At 45.9% G+C, this 23,972-nt stretch overlaps 1 protein-coding gene across 1 annotated transcript in view; it reads left to right on the forward strand.

The window, feature by feature from the left end:
* LOC138759402 (regulator of G-protein signaling 9-like) overlaps nt 1-15,359 on the forward strand; it is a 54,699-nt gene extending 39,340 nt beyond the window's left edge. The window contains exons 10-17 of the mRNA XM_069929715.1: nt 4,416-4,445; nt 5,791-5,852; nt 7,379-7,492; nt 7,610-7,725; nt 8,378-8,465; nt 9,298-9,436; nt 10,071-10,156; nt 11,957-15,359. Of these exons, the coding sequence (XP_069785816.1) occupies nt 4,416-4,445; nt 5,791-5,852; nt 7,379-7,492; nt 7,610-7,725; nt 8,378-8,465; nt 9,298-9,436; nt 10,071-10,156; nt 11,957-12,146 (825 nt within the window). The 3' untranslated portion in view covers nt 12,147-15,359. The remainder of the gene's footprint in view (nt 1-4,415; nt 4,446-5,790; nt 5,853-7,378; nt 7,493-7,609; nt 7,726-8,377; nt 8,466-9,297; nt 9,437-10,070; nt 10,157-11,956) is intronic.
* The last annotated feature ends 8,613 nt before the right edge of the window (nt 15,360-23,972 follow it).

The following is a 23,972-nucleotide window of genomic DNA, read 5'->3' on the forward strand; positions in this document are numbered from 1 at the left end:
CCCATGATGTTGGTGCTGAAAAATGTACACCTACTCCACAACAATCCAACCCTTCCCTTCCACACCCCCATGACCTCTATTTGCTTCCACCCCCCCATGACCTCTATTTGCTTCCACCCACATGCCCAGCTAGAAGACTCCCCTTGAACCTCTCCCACTCTCCATCAGTTCTCCTTCCTGTCAAATGCCTGGGGTTGTTTTGTTCTGTTAGAGATGCTATATGAATGCACCATTGTTGATGCATGGAGCGGTGAAAGTTGGCGGGGACCAAGGGCATCCTGAAGCTTGGTGCCCTGGTGCAGTCAGGTGATGATGCCAGGACGGAGCCTCAGCGTGGTCACTGAACAGTAAACCTCTGGAGCAGACCTTCCTCCTCCTACAGGTGCTAATCAGATGCTTGGTGTGTAATGATGAGGGAGCCATCACATGACTTCCACATTCTCCACGGGTCAGTGGCAGCCCTGGTCCAGTGCCAATAGTGCCTAACCACCTGTGTGCTGCAGCTCAGCTATTAAAACTCTCAATTTTGTTCTTTTCTTTTGCAGATTCTTCATTCAGACTCTTCCTCCATTCACTCCCCATTCATTCGTCTCCTGTCCTCTTCTCTCTCCAACCATGGATTCCTCAGCAAGCACAGACCACCATCTTTTACTGTGTAACATCTCTCTCTCTATCTTCATTATCACTAATCCCTCCCCCTCTATCTTTTTCAGAACCTAATCTTTCTTCTCAATGCCCCACCCTCTCTCTCACCCTTTTCTGTCCCCCCTCTCTCTCTCCCCTTCCCCTCCATCTCTCCTTTCCCCTCCATTTCTCCCATCTCCTTCTTCTACTTCCCTCCCCATCCCTCTCCCTCTCTCTCTCCCCCTCCCTCCACACGCCCTTACTCTGCCCTCTCTCCCTCCTCTCTCTCTCTCTCTCTCTCTCACTCTCTCTAGCCTGCCTCTCTTTCCTTGCTTCAGCCCCTAGATACTGTTTGTCACCATTTTACCTGATCATCTCCTGTCTTACTCCCGCTCTCATTCCTGCCTTAACTATCCCATTATTTGAACAACCAATCGAATTAGGACTGGGAGTAGTCCACATCTCTTCTGCCCTGTGTGAAATTGGATCCACATCCCAGCAGAGGAGCATCGGAACTGGGAACTGACCTTGGAGCCACCAACCATTCTCAGTGCAAGTTCCTCTTGTGGCAACAACATGGCACAGATTATGTAAATCTGCAGTAAACCAGAAAGGGCAGGAAGTACACAACAGCTCAGGCAGTATCTGTGGAGGGAGAGGGAGTGAGTCAGGTTAAACGTGTATTCCTCCAGCTGGGTGCGTTGAGAAGTTTCTCACCTCAGGGCAGGTTCAGCAGCACTTCCTGTTGTGGTTTGGCTGCAGGTTATAACCTCCGCCAATGACTGCTGAATGGAACATCCTCAATGTCAATCACTCTCATTCTCCTCCTTCCCTCTCGCCCTTCTTCCCTCTCCCCATCTATCCCTCACTACTGATCACCTGATCAGACATATCTTCTCACTCCCTTTTTCCTCGCTCCCTTTCCTTGCTCCCTCTTTCCTCACTCTCTCCTCTTCCCCTCTCTCCTTCCCCCTCCCCTTCCCCTCTCCCCTCTCTTCCCTCTCACCCCTCTCTTCCCCTTCTCCCCTCTCTTCCCCTCCCCTTCTCCCCTCTCTTTCCTCTCTCCCCTCTCTTTCCCCCTCCCCTCTCTTTCCCCTCTCCCTCTTTCCCCTCTCCCCTCTCTTCCCCCTCCCCTCTCTTCCCCTCTCATTCCCTCACACTCCCTTTCTCCATTCTTCTATCCATCCCTCACTTTACTGATCACCTGATTAGATGGACCTTGTCACTCCCCCAGCCCCCCATCCCTTCCCTCTCTCGCTCCATCCCTCACGTTTCCCATCACCTGATCGGACACACCATCCCCCTCCCTCCCTCTCCTCCTTTGAATGATTACTGCCCTTTCCTCTCATCCTGCTCATGTTCACCACCCTATCCCCTGCCCTAGTCCACAATGGGAACTTTGATGTGGATAAGCTGTCTTGGGTCTGCGACACAGCCCGCCAAACCCCTTGTGTGAATTTGACAGGGACCAACATGTTGAACAAACTGTGAGTGTGTGGGAGATGCAAGAGCTTCTGGAGCAACTCGGCAGGCCAGGCAGCATCTGTGGTGTGAAACAGTCAACGGTCCGAGTCGGGACACTTCCAGACTCAGTAAAAGATCTTGATAAAAGCTCCCGACCCAAAACGTTGACCTGCTGAGACTCTGTTCACTGGAAAATTTAATGCATTAAATTTGAAACCGGAGCCATGGGAAAACACAAATAAAAACAAAAAAAAATGTTGGAAACACTCAGCAGGTCAGTTAGCATCTGTGAAGAGAGAAGCAGGTTGATAAATGTAATTGAAATTTCCCTTCCCTGCTAGTTTATTTTCCCATATCAGTCTGAGAGGTTTTGTTCCTGTCCCCAGCTCCCTCTGACTTGACATCAGCATTGTGTTATCATTTTTAACTGTATGCTCCCACATTCCCATCTCATGTTGCTGAAGATTTGAAAATGTCAGTGTAATTATTATGTGGTGTATTACTAACTCATGCATATGCATGACAGGAGGTTGACAGGCCCCCTGGCCTCTGTTTAAAAATAATGGTTAGTCCCATAAAACAAGTTGGCTTATCCCAAGACTCAACTCGTTCGGGTAGTTTAAAGGCATTAAGAAATATGATCTGATTCTGACAAAGGATTTTCAAATGATTGTTCAGCAAGTCTCTAGAACAGAAAATTTGTTGCTGTTGGTGAGGGCCTGGGCCACAAGATTTGGGATCTGGCTGTTTGTTCATTGAACCCAGCTGGTGTGGGTGGTCTGGGCAGACGGTGCATCCTCCAGTGGCCCTTCTCACCAGCAGGTGGCAGAGGCGGCAGAAAATGTTAAAGATTGTCACAAAATGCCTAGTGCAGAGGTTTCTTCTGTGAGCACAGAAACAGGATTGAAAGAGTTGGGTGCAAATTTTCTGGGGCATGTCTGGGGCAAAGGCCCATCCAAGTCTATGATTCCAAGCACAAGGCTGTCTATTTTGTGGAAGCTGCGAGGGGAATTTTCTCTTCTTCTGTAACGGTGGCATTTTCTTATTCCTGATCCCTAATCCATAGGCTCTATGCCCAACCCTGCATCCCAAGGTGCAGCATGGTCAGAGTAGTGGTTAGTACAATACTATTGCAGTGCTGGTGACCTGTGTATGAATCTGCCGTGGCCCGTGAGGACATTCTCCGTGTCTACGTGGGTTTCCTCCGTGTGCTCTGGCTTCTCCCACATTCCAAAAATGTATAGCGTTGGCTGGTGGGTTAATTGGGTGTAAGTGGGTGGCATGTGTGTCAGGGGGCTAGAAGGGATTTTTAATGTGCTGTATCTTTAAAATTAAATTTTAATGAATCAGCACTGAGAAGTGGCAGATGGAGTTCAACCTAGATAAGTTGGATGTGTTTCATTTTGGTAGGTCAAATATGATGGCAGAGGCAGAAAGAGGCAGTGTGAAGGATCAGAGGGATCTTGGGGTCTGAGTCCATAGGATGCTCAAAGCAGCTGTACAGGTTGATTCTGTGGTTAAGGCATACGGTCTATTGGCCTTCATTAATCGTGGAATTAAATTTAGGAGCTGAGAGGTAATGTTGCAGCTCAAGGACCCTGGTCAGACCCTACTTGGAGTACTGTGGGCAGGTCCGGTCACCTTACTACCGGAAGGATGTGGAAGTCATAGAAAGGGTACAGAGGAGATTTACAAGGATGTTGTCTGGAAAACAGGTTGAGTGAACTCTGGTCTTTTATCCTTGGAGTGGCAGAGGAGAGGTGACCTGATAGAGATGTTAGAGGATGAAAGGCATTGATCCCGTGGATAGTCAGAGGCTTTTTCCCTGGGTTGAATTTTCAAGAAGTCTGGTTTCTCGGGTGGTCCAGATTTCTAGCATCCAGATTTTTAGACTTGTACAGTGATAAAGTCCCTGTCTGATTTTTTTTTAATAGTCCAATGAGATTTGTCTAGATGTGTAGCATATTTCTCCTGTAGGAATGTGTCGTAGGCACAACTTTTGTAGAGCACCTCAAACCTCAGTATTTATTTACATTTGTCACTTATGAGTCGATTTTAAAACTCTGTTGGAATAGCTACACATTTCCGGAAGGTCAAAGGGCAAAGTTTTACCGCATTCAATTCGAAGTAAAAGATCAATATTGCACACATTTAGAAATCTAGTTGTAGCTGATGAATTACAAAAGATTAATATTTAGGAAACAGTTATAAATGTCACTGGCAGTACATCAATCAACAGGAATTAGACCCCAGCTTCCAGACTGTTTGTAAAGATGCATTTGTGTTAAATTTCTATTAATCACTTCACTATTCCTTTTTTCCACTAGAGAAAGACCTTTGATTTTTACAGGAGAGAGGTACGTTTTATGGTTTACAGTTAACTGGTGCCTGCCATTTCATTTTGAATGAGGTGAATTACCTGTAAAGTTCATTCGAAAATCCATAAAAGAAACCTCATAGAATCAAAGAAAATGTGTGACTGGAGGCCTTTCAGTCTGCTGAACCTGTGGCTGTTGGGGGGGGGGGGGTGGGGAGGGGGAAGCGTTGCTCAGTCTAATCCCATCCTCCTACTCTGCGACTCTCTGCCTGCAGGTCACATCCCTTCAAGTACAAGACACCGGAGAGCACACTGGGAAGTGTGCGCAGATCTGCTGACCCGGGCGTAGGAAAGGTTTTACTATTGGCGGAAAGGGCACAGGAAAAATTCATGAGAACTGGGGAGGGGGCTTGAATTATGTGATAGACTTGAGTTTTTCTCCCTGCATTGGTGGACCTCATAGAAGATCATGAGATCATGAGGGCATAGATAAGGTAAGTACAGGTGCTCCTCAACACACAATGGGGTTACGTTCTGGCAAACTCATCTTAAGTAAAGAAAAATAATGTCAAAAAAAACCACTTTTTTATAATTAAATTTTGAATACCTTTATTCCACACTGAAAAAAATCATTAACGTACACAGCTGAAAGCACACTGGGCATGAAGAATGTTTGAAGTATTGAACTAAAATGCCCAGCATCATGAGAGAGTAGTGTACTGCATATGGAAATTGAAAAGTACGGATTTGAACCATTGTAACTTTGAAAAATCGTAAGTCGGACCATCGTAAGTAGGGGAGCACCTGTAGTCAGGTAGGGGAGTCTAAAACTGGAAGGCATAGGTTTAAAGTGATTTATCAGGACCAAAGGGGCAATTTCTTCACACAGGGGGTGCCAGGTGTGTGGAACAAGCTGTTAGAGGGAGTAGCAGAAGCAGGGACAATTGCAATGTTCAAAAGCTGTTTAGAAAGGGACGTGGATAGGTGGATTGGCGGGATCTGGGCCAAACACAGGCGAAGGGGACAAGTTGGGGCAAAGGGCCCATTTCCATGTGGAAGAACTCTATGACTCTATACAGCCCCATCCTGTGTTAATGAGGGGAATGTTCTGCCTCTTAACCCTTTCAGGTAGTAAGGCGCGGGCCCCAGCACCTTCGCTTTTCCCTCATCTCCCCTCCTATCCGCCTACTGACCATTCTCCTTGCTTTCTGAAGCCAGGATTCTCATTTGGTGCTGCTGAGTTTGTAATATCCTGATGGTGTCACAGCTCCCGGTAGTTTGTTTCAGCCTGCTGTATTTGGTGACACAATCCTTGAACTCGTTTCCTTATAAAGCAGATTGCTCTTTGTCACACTGCTGGAACTAATGATGTCTCTCTGTGTCAGATCCTCTTCTATCAGCAAGCCTTGGTGAAGTCCCGAGTGAAGTCTTCAGTCTCACTGGGAGGGTAGGTACTTGCTCGGCTCAGAAGCAAGGGGACTGGAAATGGTTGACTGTCATGGATGATCCAACTTCCCATCATGCATATGCATGAGTTAATAATGGCGTGAAGGGGCTGCTGTCTTCTTGGAAGAGAGACTGGGTTGGCTGGGGTGCAGACAGGGTGGGATAAGGAGGGGCCAGGGCAGGGACAGGGTGGGATGGGGAGAGGCTGGGGTGGGGACAGGCTGATTTATGAAAGTTTATAAAATTGTGAGTGGCACAGATAAGGTCTTTTGCCTACGGTAGGGGAGTTTAAAACTAGTGGGCACAGGTTTAAGGTGAGAGGGGAATGATTTTGAGGACCTGAGGGGAACCTTCTTCACTCAGAGGTTGATGAGGTGTGGGATGAGCCACCAGCAGAGGTGGCTACAATTGTAATGTTTTAAAAAACATTTAAATTTTTAAAATTTAAATTTAGACAACAGGCTCTTTCGCCCACGAGGCTGAGCCATTAACCCACAATTAACCTATAACCCCCAGTACGTTTTATGGTGAGAGGAAACCAGAGACCCTGGGGAAAGCCCACGCAGAACACAGGGAGAACGTACAATCTCCTTACAGACAGCGCGGGATTTGAACCCTGGTCCCAATCACTGGCGCTGTCTGCCACCCCAACCGTATCCAGAATGAGTTTCCAGAGGAAACTAGAAGCAGGCAGTATTTTCACATTTAGAGGCATTTGGATGGATATATGGATAGGAAAGGTTAGACAAATATTGGCCTAATGTAGACACTAACTAACTGTGAATTTATCTAACTTTTTCTATTTAATTTCTCTTGCATGGTCATTTATTTATTGTTTGTGTATTTTACATAGTGGTATGGCTGAAGCAAGCAAGAATTTCATTGTACTTGCGAATATGACAATAAACCTCCTGCCAATGCATAGTTTAGTTCGATGGATTTTGACATTGGGATTTAATAATAAGATGCTGTCTGCATTTGGAAAGCAAAGCATTGGTCAACATCGGAAGGACAGGAGCTTCTTTTCAATATACAGCCCCTGCAAGATGTAAATGTGAGGCTTTAGAGTGCCACATTGATATAATAGTGGAATTGCAGCATGACTATTTACAAAGGAAGTAAACCAGAAAATCTGCAGACACTGGGGTTGAAAGAAACACTCTAATGTGCTGGAGAAACTCAGTAGGTCATACAGCATCCGCAGGAAGTAAAGGCACCTACCTGTCTTTTGCTTATGCCTTGTCAAAGGGCCCAAGCCCAAAATGTGGTTACCCTTTATTTCCTGTGGATGATGCATGAACTGCTGAGTTTCTCCAGCTCTGTTGTGGAGTGGAGGTATCCATTATAAATTTATAGATTGAAAACCCAATGTAAGAATGTGCTAGCAGGAGGTTTGTGGATGTGATATATTTCAATTGGAAAATACATTCAGTTGGAAAGTTCAGCGTTTCATTGACTTTCCTTTGGAGTAACTTTGCAGTGAACGTTGTGGTGCAGAATAACACCATGACGTTTCCCCTTCCTCAGGATCCTAAAGTACTGTGAGCAATACTTTACCCACGACCCCATCATGTCAGGGTGTCTCCCGAGCAACCCTTGGATCACGGACGACACGACGCTGTGGGAACTCAACTCTCTGATGTAAGTGCTATGCTCAGAGGTCTCAGCTGGAGCTGGGGGGTGGGAACGGGCCCCCAGCTTGGGGTTTGGTCTCACGCCGGGGCTGTTGAGTAACTGGCCTGTTGTCGGTCACTGCAGGGCGGACAACCCAACAAAGCTGCGGGTGGAACGCTGGTCCTTCAGCTTCGCTGAGGTGATGCGCGATCCCAGGGGCCGCCAGAACTTTGAGCTCTTCCTGAAGAAGGAGTTCAGCGGTACGTGTGTGCAGTTGACGCCAACAAAGATATCCTACCTCGTAGAGAAGAGTGTCATCCCTAACAATTTATAGAGTGCAGGATTACAATGAAAAAGGAAGATCAACTAGACACTTGGAAAATTGTTTTCAGTTCTGGTCACCTCATTATAAGATGGATGTGTAAGCTATGGAGAGGGGGCAGAGGAGATTTATCAGGATATTTTCTGGATTGGAAAATAAGTCTCTTGAGGGAAGATTAGCAGAGCTGGGTCTTTTCTCTTTGGAGTGAAGAAGGATGAGAGGAGACTTAATAGAGGTCTACAAATTTGAGGGACTTGGATAGGGTGGACAGCCCGCGGTGACAATAGAAAATACCAGAGGGCATCTGTTTAAGGTGAAAGAAGGAAAGTTTAGGGGAGATGTCAGTGGTATGTTTTTTACTTGGAGAGAAGTGGGTGCCTGGAATGCATTGCTGGGAATGGTGGTGGAGCCTTGTACAATGACATTCAAAGACTCTTAGGCACAAAGATGCAAGAAAAATAGAGGATTCTGGGTGTGAGCTTGGGAAGGGTTAGATTGTTGTAAAGTAGGTTTCCATAGGTTTGCCCAAAATGCAGCTTTGATGCCTCTGAGGTGTTTGTTTGTCTGGTGTGTACTCTGTTCCACTGTAGGAGAGAACTTGGCGTTCTGGGAAGCTTGCGAAGACTTGAAGTACGGAGAACAATCGAAGGTCAAGGAGAAGGCAGAAGAGATTTACATGTGAGTTGGATTGAAGCCCAACAACTGCCCATTGACGAGGCAACATGATGCCTCCAGGAAAACCATGGCACAACGTTTGGTGACCGAGCTGTGTAACGCGCGGTCCGATGACCAGAGTTTCGGTCGGAGGGGGGGCGTTTTGAGGAGACGGAGGGTGTGTTGAGGTTTAGGAAGGAGGAGGTTCTCAAGTTCAGTGGATGTGCAAAGAAGCATTCAACATGGGGCATTTCACTGGCAAAAGGTCGGTACTGGAAGAGGGCAGAGATCTCTGGTCAGTTGGGGGATGTTTGGATTCGAGAGAGGAAAGATCCCTGGTCATAGGCAGCAGGTTAGTGCAATGCTGTGACACCATCAGCGACCTAGGTTTGACTCTGCCGTGTCTGGAAACACTTGAAAAGCACAACATGCAAATGTGCTGGAGAAGCTCAGCAGGTCACGCAACATCCATGGAAAGCAAAGGGGGGGGGGGGGGTCACCAACGTTTTGGGACTGGGCTCTTCATCAGGAATCAGGTAAAAACATAGATACCAGAATAAAAAGGTGGGGGAGGGGGGCAGGAAGGGGCAGGGGGAGGAGCACAGGTAGGTACAGGTGGGAGGGGAGAAGAGAAAGAAGTTGAGAGGTGATGGGCTATCAAGAGTGGCAAAAGGAGAGGTGAAAGGGTGGGTTAGGGAAGGAGCGCAGCAGTTAGGTGCTGGTAAATACAGGTGGGACGGTGGGTGTGTGTGCAGCACCTGGTTCTCGCGGTGGACAAACCTTCTGCACCGGCAGAAGAGCAGCTATACCTTAGCACCCCTGCCTCAGGAACACCTGTTCTCTCTTTGGGATTCAGGACATTCCTGGTGCAGGGGGCGAGGCGCTGGATAAACATTGATGGCAGGACCATGGAGATCACAGTGAAAGGTCTGCACCACCCTCATCGCTACGTGCTGGATGCTGCCCAAACGCATATCTACATGCTGATGAAAAAGGTCAGTCACTGTTGACTGTCTAACTGTCAGTGTCTGTATGCCCGCCTGTCTGTCAGCCCGTCTGCCTGTCTGTGACTGTCTGCTTATTTGTCTGTCTGCCTGACTACTTCCCTGTCTGCCTGTGCCTGTATACCGGCCTGCATCTGCCTGTCGGTCTAAATCTGCCTGTTTCTCTGCTTCTGTCTGACTACCCGTCTGTCTGTTTGTCTGCCTGCCTTCCTCCTTCCTCCGTACTCAGTGTGCCAACCAGATAAACCACTCCCCCAATACAGGGTGGTCCCTGGATAGAACCTTCCCACAGCTCTCTGGAACAAACTCCCCCTGACAGTATCTTGAATCTGCTGGCTGTTCGGGGTCTAATGTCCAACAAGGTTGAACCCGGCATGTTGACATGCATGGGGGAGGTGAACCAGACACAAGGTGCCCAGCAGCCGGTCCAGCAAATCACATCTACTCACTACTGCCACCTCAAGGGCAAAAAAGGAAAGGCCACACACACTGGCCTTGCCTGAGATGGCCAATCGTGGAATTGAGTGAACGTCGCTAACTGTCCCAGATGGGGCCAGCACTCCCAAAGGCCGACCGCTGCATCTCCTAACTCACATGTGCCCCTCTTTCTGAATCTCCCCTGCAGGACTCGTACCCACGCTTTTTGAAATCCCCAATTTACAAGGAGATGCAAAATAAGGCGCTGGTTCCTGAAGAAACCAAACAGAGGAGGTGAGGGCTGCTTTGACCTGGGTCAGAGACAGGAAAGGTCATTGTTGTCCTGGGTCAGGATGGACAGGAGAGGTCAGTGTTGTCCCAGGTCAGAGGTGGGAGAGGGTGGTGCCCCATACAATCCCAGCCCAGCTTTGGAGTTGAATAATTACACTGGACAACAGTGACCTAGCAGGTCAGCCAGCATCTGTTGAGAGAGAACCAGAAATTAATAAGGAAAACACTCACTGATATTCAGATGTCATGAAGGCCACTCGTGTCCGACAGCATGCTTCCCGGAGAGAGGCATGGTTTGGATGGAGGTTCTGTGGCTCAGAAGTAAATTTACGCGAGGAAGGCAACAAGGCTGTGGACTGGGGTTTTGGTTTCACCTCAGCCCTGATTTTCAAGTCAACAAACACCTCTAACCATCTTCAGGGGATTGGCTACCAGGAGAGGCAATGCAAACTTGGGTTGCTTTCTCTGGAGCATCAGAGGCTGAGGGGAGACTCAATAGAGGTGTTTAAAATGATAAGGTTTAGGTACGGAGATGCTGTGGATCTCCAGTGTCAGGGAGGTAGTGGAAGCAGATATGATGGCAGTGTTCATGAAGTATTGAGGACAGTCCACATGGACAGACAGGGAATGGAGGGATATCAATCACATGCAGGGAGATAGTATCAGTTGGATTGACATTATGGTTGGCACAGACTAGTGGGCTGAAGGGCCTGTTCCTGTGCTATGCCACTGCTCTCTTTCAGCCATTTCTCTCCCTCCACCCCAGCAGGAAGATTCAAGTGGGATAGAAATGGAAATGCTGAGAATTTCTCAGGAACTCCCTGAAAATGGCATCACAGGTAGATAGGGTTGTAAAGAGAGCTTTTGGCACATTGGCCTACATAAATCAAAGTATTGATTGTAGGAGTTGAGATATTATGGTAAAGTTGTAAAAGTCATTGATGAGGCCAAATTTGGAGTCTTGTGTGCATTTTTGGTCACTTAACTACAGGAAAGATATCAATAAGATTAAAAGAGAACAGAGAACATTTACTAGGAACCGTGTTACAGGGAAAGGTTAAACAGGTTAGGACTTTATTCTCTGGAGAGGGGATATTTGATAGAGGTATTTAAAATTATAAGGGGGATAGACAGAGTAAATGTAGTAGGCTTTTTCCACTGATGGTAGGTGAGATACAAACCAGAGGTCATGGGTAAAAGGGGAAAGTTTAGGGGCAACATGAGGGGGGGACTTCTTCACCCAGAGTGGCGGGAGTGTGGGATGAGGTGCCAGCTGAAGTGGTGAATGCAGACTAAATTTTAACATTTATGAAGAATTTGGAGAGGTACATGGATGGGAGAGGTATGGAGGGCTATGAGCTGGGTGCAGGTCAGTGGGACAAGGCAGAAGATGGTTTGGCACAGACTAGAAGGGCTGATGGGCTTGTTTCATGTACTATCATTCTAAGTCAGACAGCATCTGTGGAGAGAGGAACAAGATGAATATTTTGGGTCGTTGAGCTTTGACTATGGATCATCGTTCAACTCACTTCTGCCCTCCACAGAGGCTGCCTGGTCTGCTGAGGTCATTCTCCACTTTTACTTTAAGTTTCCACCATCAGCAGTAGTCTGATTTAATGTGGGATCCTGCTGTGTGCCAGCAATGGGGGAAGAGTTTCCTGTCGGATGGAACCTGGTGGGGGTGGGGAAGGTAGCGACGGATGGTGGTGGGAGGGGGGCTGGTTCGTTTGACGTCTGGGGCAGCCGCGTGATGGGGTGGTTCACGCTCTCAGATCCTTCCCCCCACCGTGTCCTTGCTTGCAGCAACTTCCCGTTGATGAGGAGGCCGAGACGCTCAAGCCCAAGCCCTGTGGTCCTGCGGCAGCTCGAGGAGGAGGCGCGAGCCAAGGCAGCCGCCAGCGGCACCAAGGTGGTCGACATCACCCAGGTCATGAGCAAATTAGATCGCAGGCACCAACTCAAGCAGCAGACTCCCAATCAAGAGGCACAGTGAAGACCCTCTGACCCGGGCAGGATAATCATTAGATTAGAGGAAGGTTAGGGAACAGACAGCAGAGTGGATACACCTTCAATGCTTCTGAACTGAGCAGAATTATTTTATTGTACCGAGACACAGCAAAAAGCATGCTATTCAGGCAAGTCAGCTCCTACAGCAGGTAGTTTAATAATAACAATAAACCAATTAATTAAAAAAAGTGCAGGACAAAGTCAAATGGTTCAGAGTGTAGAGAAAAGTACAAAAATATAATGAGTAGTGAGAGGTAATTGTCATATTCGCACGTACAACGTACAGAAGCAGCAAAATTCCCACTTGCCACAGCAAATACCCCAGTTACAATGGTATGAATTAAATTACCACAATACAGCAAGACAGAAAAAGATATAATAAATGCAAAAGGATAGATAAATAAAAATTTGCAGTGGAAGTTAGTGCAAGAAACAAATGATGGTTCAGTGGTACAGGCAAATCTTTTGGTGTTCCTGGAGTAATTTAGGGTTAGAGTTGTACAGGGAGGTACAAGAGGCTGATAACTGTTGGATATAAACTATCCTTGATCCTGGAGGGATGGGATTTCAGTACCTTCTGCCCAAATTGAGCAGTGGGGTTATGACCAAGGCAATGGGATGGTGTCTACAGACAAGGAAGGGAGGGGTATGAAGGGCCACGGTCTGGGTGCTGTTAGATGGGACTTACTAGATGGAGTTAAAGGGCCTGTTTCTGAACTGTGGTGCTCTATGGTTCCACAGAGACGGAGGGTTGTGGGGAGAAATCAGTTGGTAAGGAGCAAGGGCAATGTCATTTTTCAAGCGTGAGGATCATTCAGGATTCTGATAATGGTGGGAAAGAAACTGCCCTTGAAGTGGTGCATGATCTCTGCCTTGTAAACCTTCTTCCCGATGGGTCAGGGGTGAAGAGTGTGTGGCCAGGCGTAAAAAGATGTGAAGCATTGCTGATTTCTCCAGACCAGTCGGTCAAGATCGGTCAAACTGTTTGTTAGTGAAATTTCACCTGATTCTAAGGGGAGATGCAGATCTTTCAATGCAGCTGGTAAATGTGTTGGTGTCTTCAGGATGGGAAGGTGGGGCCCACTGAGGCTGAGAGATGGTGGTTCACATGCCTTGGCTATCCTAGAGTCATACAGGACCCTTGGCCCAACTTGCCCCTGCCAACGAAAAAGCCCGCATGAGAAAGCCTATTAAATATGTGGCCCTCATGGAAATTGGATACTGACTTCCTCCCTGGGAATCTTTGGGTAGAATGTCAGAATATACGGGTCATAATCTGGTTGGCTGCCAGTTGCTAGTGATGTTCCACAAGGGTCATTGTTGGGACTGCTTCTCTTCACCTTGTATATCAATGATTTAGAATAGATTATGGAATGAATGGCCAAGTTTACAGATGATACGAAGGTAGGTGGAGGAGCAGGTAGTGCTGAGGAAAAACAGAGGCTGCAGAAAGACTATGACAGATTAGGAGAAAGGGCAGAGAAGTGGCCAATGAAATATAATGTCGGAAAGTGTGCGATCATGCATTTTGGTCGAAGAAATAAATGGGCAGACTATTTCTAATTGCGGAGAAAATTGAAAATTCTCAGATGCAAAGGGACCTGGCAGTCCTTGAGCAGGATATAGTCTGAAGGTAAACTTGTAGGTTGAGTTGGTGGTGAAGAAGGCAAATCCAATGCTGGCATTCATTTCAAGAGGAACAGAATACAAGAGCAGGGATGTGATGATGAGGCTTTGTGAGGCACTGGGGAGACCTCACAGAGTTTTGTGAGCAGTTGTGTCTCCTCATTAAAAAAAGATGTTCTGTCATTAGAGAGGGTTCTTAATGATTCCAGGAATGAAGGGGTTATAATATGAGGAACATTTGATGGCTTTTTTTGGCCTGTACTCGTTGGATTTTAGGAGAATTAGGAGGGATCTCATTGAAATATTTGGAATGTTGAAAGGCATGGAGAGAGTATTTGTAGAAAGGTTGTTTCCCATGGTGGGAGAGAAAAGAGGACACAACTACAGGACTGAAGTGCGACCGCTCAGAACAGAGATGTGGAGAAATTTGTTCAGCCAGAGAGTGGTAAATCTATGGAATTTGTTGCTACAGGTGGTTGTGGAGGCCGGGTCATTGTTGTATTTAAGGCAGAGATTGATAGGTTCCTAATTAGCCAGGGCATCAAAGGTTATGGGGAGAAGGCTGGTGAGTGGGGCTGAGTGGGAAAGTGGATCAGCTCATGATTAAATGGCAGGGAAGACTCGATGGGCTGAATAGCCTATTTCTGCTTTTATGTCTTATGGCATTTTCTTTGGCTTGGCTTCGCGGACGAAGATTTATGGAGGGGGTAAAAGTCCACGTCAGCTGCAGGCTCGTTTGTGGCTGACAAGTCCGATGCGGGACAGGCAGACACGGTTGCAGCGGCTGCAGGGGAAAATTGGTTGGTTGGGGTTTGGTGTTGGGTTTTTCCTCCTTTGCCTTTTGTCATTGAGGTGGGCTCTGCGGTCTTCTTCAAAGGAGGTTGCTGCCCGCCAAACTGTGAGGCGCCAAGATGCACGGTTTGAGGCATTATAGTTTTAAGGAAGCAGGTGATTGCACAGTCAAATCACTGTGTTGGAGAAGGATAATGTAGGATCGGGTTATTCCAACCTGAGATTCAAGATGGTGCCCCTCAATGTGTGGTGTTCCCATGATGTCAGAGCTAATTACCTGCTCATCTATATCTGGGGCTCTGAAGATTACAGTGATTCATGTTTACTGTTCAGATGGTCTGTGTGGTAGTGAAGGATGTGGGAAGAAGTTCAGTGAGTTTTATTATTCTGGGTTTCCCTCGGAGAAAGCGTTTCGTCCCCGACCCGCTCATCAGGTTCCAGGTGGTGGAGAGGAGAGACGATGCAGCGAATTTACTCCCAGAAAGGGGGGAACTACTGCTTTTGGCTCTCCCAGATCCAACCTCCTAAAAGACCCCCAGCCCCTCATTATTGTGTCTGAAGAAACATGTTACCCAGCCACGAGTATGGGATCTGCTGGACCATGACGTAGGTCTACTGTCCTCTGGGATCATGATCACCTAACGCTAATTTGGTCCTGGTGTAACCCAACATGAGATCAGGAACATATCCATCATTGCATTACCAACTCACAATCTGTGTACCTTGCGATCCAAAGTCCACTGGCCAGAACTGTGAGGTGTGATCAATAGTTTGCTTGCATTCTTCAATTCATGTTCATTTTACAAATAAAATCGTGTCAATCATTGTACATCTACCCTGTGTCTTTCTGGTGTGCTCTGGTTTATGCCGGGTTTGGTGTTCTGTGTTGCAATGTGAACCTCGAAACATTTCCTTGTTGTCACTGCATTCTCCGCACATCAGACCATCTTCATTAGTGAACTTATCAGCCATCCTTAATGCTTCACGCACTTCCCTGCGCCGTCCCACTCACGTTGTGCAACCTTCAAGTGTGTGCATGTCAGTGCATGGTGTCGTCTTGTGCTAAAAGTCATCTGGTGAAGCAGTCTCCCATCTCAGGCTCAGCTTACTCCTGGGACCGTTAGTGTACGGTCTGATTGTGAGCTTGGACCGAGGACTAACTCAATCGCCTTGGGAACTGCAGTTGGACCTTCCACTCAGTGTCCCAGGTGTTCCCACATAGTGCATACCTTCCATCCTGTTCCACCTCCCTCAACTGCCCCTCCTTTCCTCTCTCCATTGTCACGGTTTTCATTCCTCCCACCTTGCTCTTTAGATTTCTGCCCTCTGTTTGTGCCACTCGAATAGATGGTGGGAGATGAATACGAACATGACCATGTCCCTTTTTCAAGTTACCCTTTGTTCACGATGGTGAGAAGCTCTGGGGATGGGGTTGGATCTCACTCGGAGCTGCATCTAACTTGGAGGCTGTAAAATCTGCTGAAATTACTTTCTGAGGACATCCAAACCAAATAGAATATTTTTTAATAAGTGCCCGCAAGCAATTTTCCCATTTCATTTTTCTTTGCGGCTGAGAAAGAGGCCGTTTAGCTCATCAAAACCATGCTGGTTCACAGCACAACCCTATCCCATCTACCTATTTAGTTATCTTGTAATCAATTCTCTCTCAATCCCCAACAACTGCCCCACACCAACCAAAATATCCCACTCACACTCATCCCAACTCCATGAGTGGGATATTTTGGTCGGTGTGGGGCAGTTGTTTAGTCCATATCTATCTAAACCAGTGGTTTTCAAACTTTTTCTTTCCACACACATCACCTTAGGTAATCCCCATGCCGTAGAAGCCCTGTGATTAGTAAGAGATTACTTAAGGTGGTATGTGAGTGGAAAGAAAAAGTTTGAAAATTACTACTCTAAACTCATTCTATCCCTGTATCTATCCAATTTTTTCTTAATCGTGTAATAGTACCTGCTTCCAGCAACCCATTCCATACACCCGCCATCCTTTATGTAAAAACATTACCACCTCAGGTTCCTGTTAAATCTCTCCTTCTCAGTTAAACCTATGCCCTCTGGGAGGTAAGCAATTCCCCAGCTCTGAGCAACAGACTCTCTGTGTTCACCTGATCTATTCCTCTTAAGATTTTGTACACCTCTATGATATCACCCCTCTTCTTTCTGCGCTTCAAGGAATAAAGTCTAAGCCTGCTCAAATTCTCCCTGTAGCTCAGGCCCCTGAATCCTGGAAATGTGCTTGTAAAGCTCTGCACCCTCACCAACCTGAAAGCAGGCGTGGAGACCAAAACTACACACTCCAAAAGGGGCCTCACCGACATCTTATCCAATAGCAACATGACCTCCCATCCTCTATACTCTGACTGATGGCCAATGTGACAAAAGGAGTCTTCCTTCTTTTGGATGAGATGATATTTCCTCCTCTCATATCAAATTAAAAATAGGGTTATCTTACAGAAGAACTTCAATTTCCCAAACATTAACCAGCTAAGGCTCAGAGGGGGTAGAATTTTTAAAATGTGTTCTTAAATCTTTTTGGCATAGTATGTAGAAATTCCAATGAAGGAACAAGCTTTACAGATCTTGGTTAATTTAGGATGGACAGCCAGCGGCTTTTTCCCAGGGCAGGAATAGCTAACACCAGAGGACATGTGTACAAAATGAAAGGAGGGAAGTTCAAGGAGACATCAAGGGTAAGTTTTTTACACAGTTGTGGGTGCCTGAAATGCCTTGCCAGGGATGATGGTGGAGGCTGAAACATTAGGGGTATTTATACAGGTACATAGATGGAGGAAAAATAGAGGATTATGGGGTAGGAGGGTTTAATACTTTTTTAAAGGAATTATATTAAGGTACAATATTGGGGGGGCCCGAAGGGCCTGTACTGTGCTGTAGTGATCCATGCTCTATACAGCATGGTAACAGGCCCTTCCAACCCATGAGCCCATGCTGCCCAAATATACTCATGTGACCAATTAACCAACTAACCCCATATGTCGTTGGAGGGTGGGAGGAAACCCACGCAGACACGGGGAGAACATATCAATTCCTTACAGACAGCGCCAGACTTGAACCCTGGTCACTGGCACTGTAATAAGGTTGCGTTAGCATCTACACTGATTGTGCCATTACCTTGGGAGTTCAGCTGGAGAAGTATTGGGGGCAGAATCAGTTTGGATGATAACTGCATATTTAAAGAGGATATGGAAAAGGATAGAAATGGTTCAGTTCTAAAGGCCCAAAACTACAGGAAGGCTAATTTCATTAACATCAGGAAGGAGCAGGTAAAGGTCGATTGGGACATCTCATTGGAGGTAAGTCTACATCAGCATTGATAGGAGAAATAGCAAGAGGCTGACAGGTCTCTGTTGGGGTAAACACCAGGGTAATCAAACAGCGAGGATGTCAAGGGATAATAATCATAAAAGAAAGCGTTTGACAGAGATGGGGAAACAAGTGAGAGACGAGGCTGTCAGAAGGTAGAGAGAGAGAGACACTTTAAAAGGAAATGATGGAGACAGAGAGGGGTCACAAGGAATCACCAGCAGACAGGATTAGGCTGAATCTAAAAGAATAACCAGGAATGTGAGGCCCGTTTGGGAAAGCAATCTCTGGAGATGGAAGTTCAAGAATAATAATAATGAGTTTATTGCCATACACATATGTGCCAAGATTTCTACTTGCTGCAGCTGAACAGGTACTTGGAAAACAAAACTACAATAATAATCAAATTAAAAAGACAATAAATACAAAGAAAATACATAATAAACATAGAACATACCCTGTAGCCTCTACTGCTGAAGCTAAGTGTGTCTATTGGATTCCTGTCTTGGTTGAGATCAGCTGACAGCACATGCAGACTTCAGCTTTGGCCCCCTGCTGGTTTTGGAGGGTCATGTACATCGCTGATCAATGGGGAGTTAGGTTAAAGGAAACACTACCTCCTCATCAAAGGTCTCAGAGGTGTCCAGATGACACTGCGCAGGGATGGCCAATGCGAGATTACATACACAGTTCAATGTGAGCTATGGACTGGGCCTGTCTGCTGGTGTTACGATCGGGATGTAAAACTCCTGTCCAAACTGAGTCCCAAGGGATATGTGTGTGATGGAGCTACTCCCATGTTGATAGGACACTGAACATAAGAAAATAGGAGCAGGAGTCAGCCATCCATCCATCAAGCCCACTCTACCACTCAATGACATCATGGCTGATCCATGGAGTCAGCTCCACCTACCTGCCTTTTCCCTGTACAGCAATCCTTAATTCCCCAACAACATAAAAATCTATCTACCCGTGTCTTAAATATGTTTAAAGAGGCTTCCTCGGGCAGAGAATTTCACAGATTCTCTACTCTCTGGAAAAAGCAGTTTCTCCTCATCTCCATTTTAAATCAACTCCCCTGAATCTTCAGGCCATGTCCCCTAGTCCTTGTCTTATCCACCAGTGGAAATAACTTTCCTGTCTCTATCTTATCTCTTCCTTTCATAATTTTCTGCTTCCAGAAAATTCTCTCTCATTCTTCTCAAATAGTTTAATCATTAAAACACAAAAGAGGCTTATGTTCAGACTGATGACTGATTTTTGATCTCTTGCGTTAAATCTCCTTTACTTTTTTTTACAGATCTGTAGATTTACATCACCTGTTCCCAATCTGACAGTGTACACCGGATTGTGTAACTCACCTAGTTTCCCAAGTCATTCCTCATCTGATCCTGGGAATGGTGACCTTTCCTTCTGCTCCCCCAGTGACATTCCATTACCATTCAGTGTCGCATTAGACACCACCCCAGAGCTGGGGGCAAGATGCCAGACGCAAGGTGCTGTCTCCAGTCAGTTGCCCTCAGCTGCAGAGAGTGCACCAGCGTTCTCTGGGTCCAGGCCCACCGGCTGTAACCAGGGGCCTGCTCCCATGGAAACCAAACCTTCCCCAAAATCCACAGTGGCGCTCTCCTTCAGCAGGCTGTTGAGACGGGGCTGCACAAACTCACCAGTCTTCACCATGTTGTCACCAAGGTGCATCTCAATGGGTAACGGGAAGATCCAACCCTTGCACGACGACGGGAAAGAGCCACAGCAGAAGCCAAGGCGAGTGTCCAGGTAGGCAGCTCCTTCAGACCAGAAGGCCATGAGACCGGGTGGAATAGTTAGCGTAGCGGTTAGCGCAACGCTATTACAGCGCCAGCGACCCGTGTTCGAATCTGGAACCGTCTTTACAGAGTTTGTATGTTCTCCCCGTGTCTGCATGGGCTTCCTCTAGATTTCTCCCACTGTTCAAAATGTATGGGGGTATAGGTTAATTGGGTGCATTTGGGCGACACGGGCTTATGGACTGGAAAGGCCTGTTACCATGCTGCATGTCAAAAAAAACCTAGGAGTAGAATCAGGCCATTTGGCCCATTAAATCTCATCTATTCAAACCTTCTCCCCATAACCTTTGACATCCTCACTAATCAAGAGCTTATCGACCTCTGCTTTAAATCTACCCAGTGACTTGGCCTCCACACCCATGTGCGGCTATGAATTCCACAGATTCACCCTCCCTGTGATAGTACAGATTCTATCACCAATGTGTATATGTACATATGTACAGATGGTAGTGTAGAATGACTGTGATTGGCTGAGAGAATAGCCATATCTACTGGCAGGTCTTAAAGGATTGCCCCTAGCCAGACCAGGTCATTCTAGACTGGTCGACCTACTTGTGATATGCTCCAGTCTTTTAGTTAATAAAAGCCTTGGTTTGGATCAACAAGTCTTTGGTTCTTTCTTTTTTTTTTTTTTTGGATTTTTTTAAAAATTTTTTTTATTTTTCACACCATAAATCACATTAGCCATGATATACACTATTTCTTTTTCACACATATACAGTGAGTTTTTCTCCCCCCCCCCTTTCCTCCCAAACCACCCCCCCACCCCCCCTCTCATCCATTTTAGGTATACAATCTAGGTTGCATTAAGCCAGTCAGACAATGTTGTCATTCAACAAAATTACACCAGAAATTCTACTGATTCCATTCTTTTCTTTCCTTCTCCTTCCATCAACTTAGGTAATGTTTGTCCCCGGTAGGTTTTCGCTATTGTATTTAATGTAAGGCTCCTATACTTGTTCGAATATTTCAATATTATTTCTTAACCAATATGTTATTTTTTCTAATGGAATACATTTATTCATTTAAATTTGGTAGTTTCTTCCTTTTAATTTGGTTATGTATTCCATTAATATTTAAAGTCATATAGTTCAGCGTAGCCCTTTTATATTTTGTTTATCTTCTCTTTCCGTTTTTCCATCATTACCTTTCCTCCTTTTCCATTTCTGTTTTCTTATTTTCAACTCTTTATAAGACAACATTCCTACAACATCCAACATTTTCCTTATTCTCCTATTTCTATCTTATTTATCCCCAATCTCTCCTTCACCTCCTGAGTTGTCCTTTAACCCTTGTCGGACAACCACATCTCCCCTCTCCATTTGGATTTGCGAATCCACTCGCAAGCATCAACTGATTTTGCAGTGACCGCTATTTCCCCCCACCCCGCCTCCCCCAGAAAAGATTTCACTTTTCATATGTCACAAAGGTCACTCTTTTAATTCCCTCCTTATTCTCTCTATTCCATTACCTTCCCTTATTAATTCTTGTCTATACTATCTATATTTTCCTCTAAGTACAGATGCATTCACGTATGCACATTGTCTCTATTCACTCTTATACCTCTTTACCCGCATACATATCAATCGTGATCATTTTAACTCTCATTACCCGTCTTCATCCCTCAGTCTATTTTTGTCTTTACCCACATACATATCAATCGTGATCATTTTAACTCTCATTACCCGTCTTCCTCCCTCAGTCTATTTTTGTAATTGTTCTGCAAATTTTCGTGCTTCTTCTGGATCCGAGAATAGTCTGTTTTGTTGTCCTGGAATAAATATTTTCAAAACCGCTGGATGCTTTAGTATAAATTTATACCCTTTCTTCCATAAAATCGCCTTTGCTGTATTGAACTCTTTTCTCTTCTTTAGGAGTTCAAAACTTATATCTGGATAAATGAAGATTTTTTGCCCTTTATACTCCAGTGGTTTGTTGCCCTCTCTTACTTTTTCCATTGTCTTCTCCAGTACCTTTTCTCTTGTAGTATATCTTAAGAATTTTACTACAATAGATCTTGGTTTTTGTTGTGGTTGTGGTTTAGAGGCCAATACTCTATGTGCCCTTTCTATTTCCAATTCTTGCTGTAGTTCTGGACATCCTAGGGTCTTAGGGATCCACTCTTTTATAAACTCCCTCATATTCTTGCCTTCTTCATCTTCCTTAAGGCCCACTATCTTTATGTTATTTCTTCTGTTATGGTTTTCCATTGTATCTATTTTTTGAGCTAGTAGTTCTTGTGTCTCTTTAGTTTTTTTATTAGATTTCTCCAATTTCTTTTTTAAGTCTTCTACCTCCATTTCTGCTGCTACTGCCCGCTCTTCCATCTTGTCCATTTTCTTTCCCATTTCTGTTAAGGTCATCTCCATTTTATTTATTTTCTCTTCTGTGTTGTTTATTCTTTTTCTTAAATCCTTAAATTCCTGTGTTTGCCATTCTTTAAATGACTCCATGTATCCTTTAATAAGAGCAAGTATATCCTTTACCTTGCCTTTCTTTTCTTCTTCTATTTCACCATACTCTTCCTCTTCTTCTTCCTCTGGGTTTACCATCTGTTGTTTCTTTGTTGCCCTTTCCTCCTCTTCTTTCTTGTTTCTATTGTCTTCTGTGGTCTCTTCTTGCTGCAGGTGTTCTGCAGCTGTCGTTGCCGGCTGTGGAGATCGACTCCCCAGCTGGTCCCCCCTCCCGTCGGTGTGTTTTTTTGCATGCGCGGTTGCGCACTTTTACTCGGCTCTGCGAGCCATTTTTGTAGTCCATTATTTACCGACCTGAGGGAGCGGGTTTCTCTCTCCGCAGCGGGCCTCTTCGGACAGGTAAGGCCTTCACCTTTTTCCTCCTTTGTCTTCTCTTCCTCTCTTCTTACCGTTGCTTTCGACTTTTCTTTTTTTGTTGCCATCTTCTTTCCACCTTTATACTCACTTTTCTGTAACTTTTATTTCTGTGCCTTTGTGTTTTCTCTTGTTTTTCCCGACTTTTCTGGAGAGGGCTGGAGTTCACCGTCCGGCCACTACTCCATCACGTGACTCCTCCCAGTCTTTGGTTCTTTCGACGCGCACTACACTCCCCCACCTGAAGAAACTTCTCATCTCTTCTAAAGGGGCATCTTTTGTACTGAGAATGTGTTCCCTGGTCTGAGACCCTCCTCTTCAGAGAGAGGTGAAGGACAAATGAAAACGGATAGAGAGTTCCCCATCGATGAAATGTGGGAAGATGAAACAGCAGGGGAGGGGAATTAGAACAGGTGGAAGTGGGGGAGAGTTGCTGGCTGGACCTCTGGTCTGTCGTGTCTTCATGCTGAGAGGTTCTCACAAGATATAGGAGCAGTAGCAGGTCAATCAGCCCGTCAGGTCTGCTCTGCCATTTAAATATGAGCTGATCCCTATCACTCAGCCCCACTTCCCGACCTTCTCCCCTTAACCCCTGATGCTCTGATTAATCAAATATCCGCCGACCTTGCTTCCACTGCTGCCTGTGGCAACATTCCACAGTCTCATGTCCCTCTAGCTAAAGAAATTTCTCTGCATCTGTTTTAAGTTGATACCCTTTTATCCTGAAATTGTTGCCACTTGTCCGAGAATCCCCAACCACAGAAAACAACCTTGCCACATCTACTTTTCCCAGCCCTTTCAGCACTTGAAATGTCTCTGAGGTCCCCCTCATCCTTCTCCAATGAGTACAGTCCAAGAGCCAACAATCGCACTTCATACGCTAATCCTTTCATTCCTTGTATCATTCTAGTAAACCTTCTCTGGTTCTGGAGGGTGCTTGTCCTTTCGGACCTGTTCCCTAGCAAGAATCTGCCCCTTACTGAGATGAACAGCGACATTGAGGGGGGAAGAGGGTGAGTGAATGAAAGGTTCCAGTAAATGTCTGAGCATTTACATTGTCCTTGATTTCTGTTCCCTCAGCTTTTTCCAAATCAAAGTCGACCTCCCATCCGAGAGCCGAATCTACCCCATTGACTCTGACGGGGAGAACGAAGGCAGTCAGCACAGCGGCAAGGACTGCATGAAGGAGGTGATTTGTCCGTGGGAGAGTGCAGCAGGGTGACCTGCATTGCGTTCACACCCTACCGATTTCTGAGGTGCCCAAGTGCTTGCTGCCTTAACGTCTGTATAAAAAAGGCCAGTTTTTTATTCCCTGACACTCAACATCACTAGCTCACCTCAACTGCGTTCTCTTCTTTGCTGATTTATTATAAATCCTCAGTTTTATTCCTCCCACTT

Source organism: Narcine bancroftii, chromosome 3 (assembly GCF_036971445.1).
Source record: "Narcine bancroftii isolate sNarBan1 chromosome 3, sNarBan1.hap1, whole genome shotgun sequence".
Classification (NCBI taxonomy): domain Eukaryota; kingdom Metazoa; phylum Chordata; class Chondrichthyes; order Torpediniformes; family Narcinidae; genus Narcine; species Narcine bancroftii.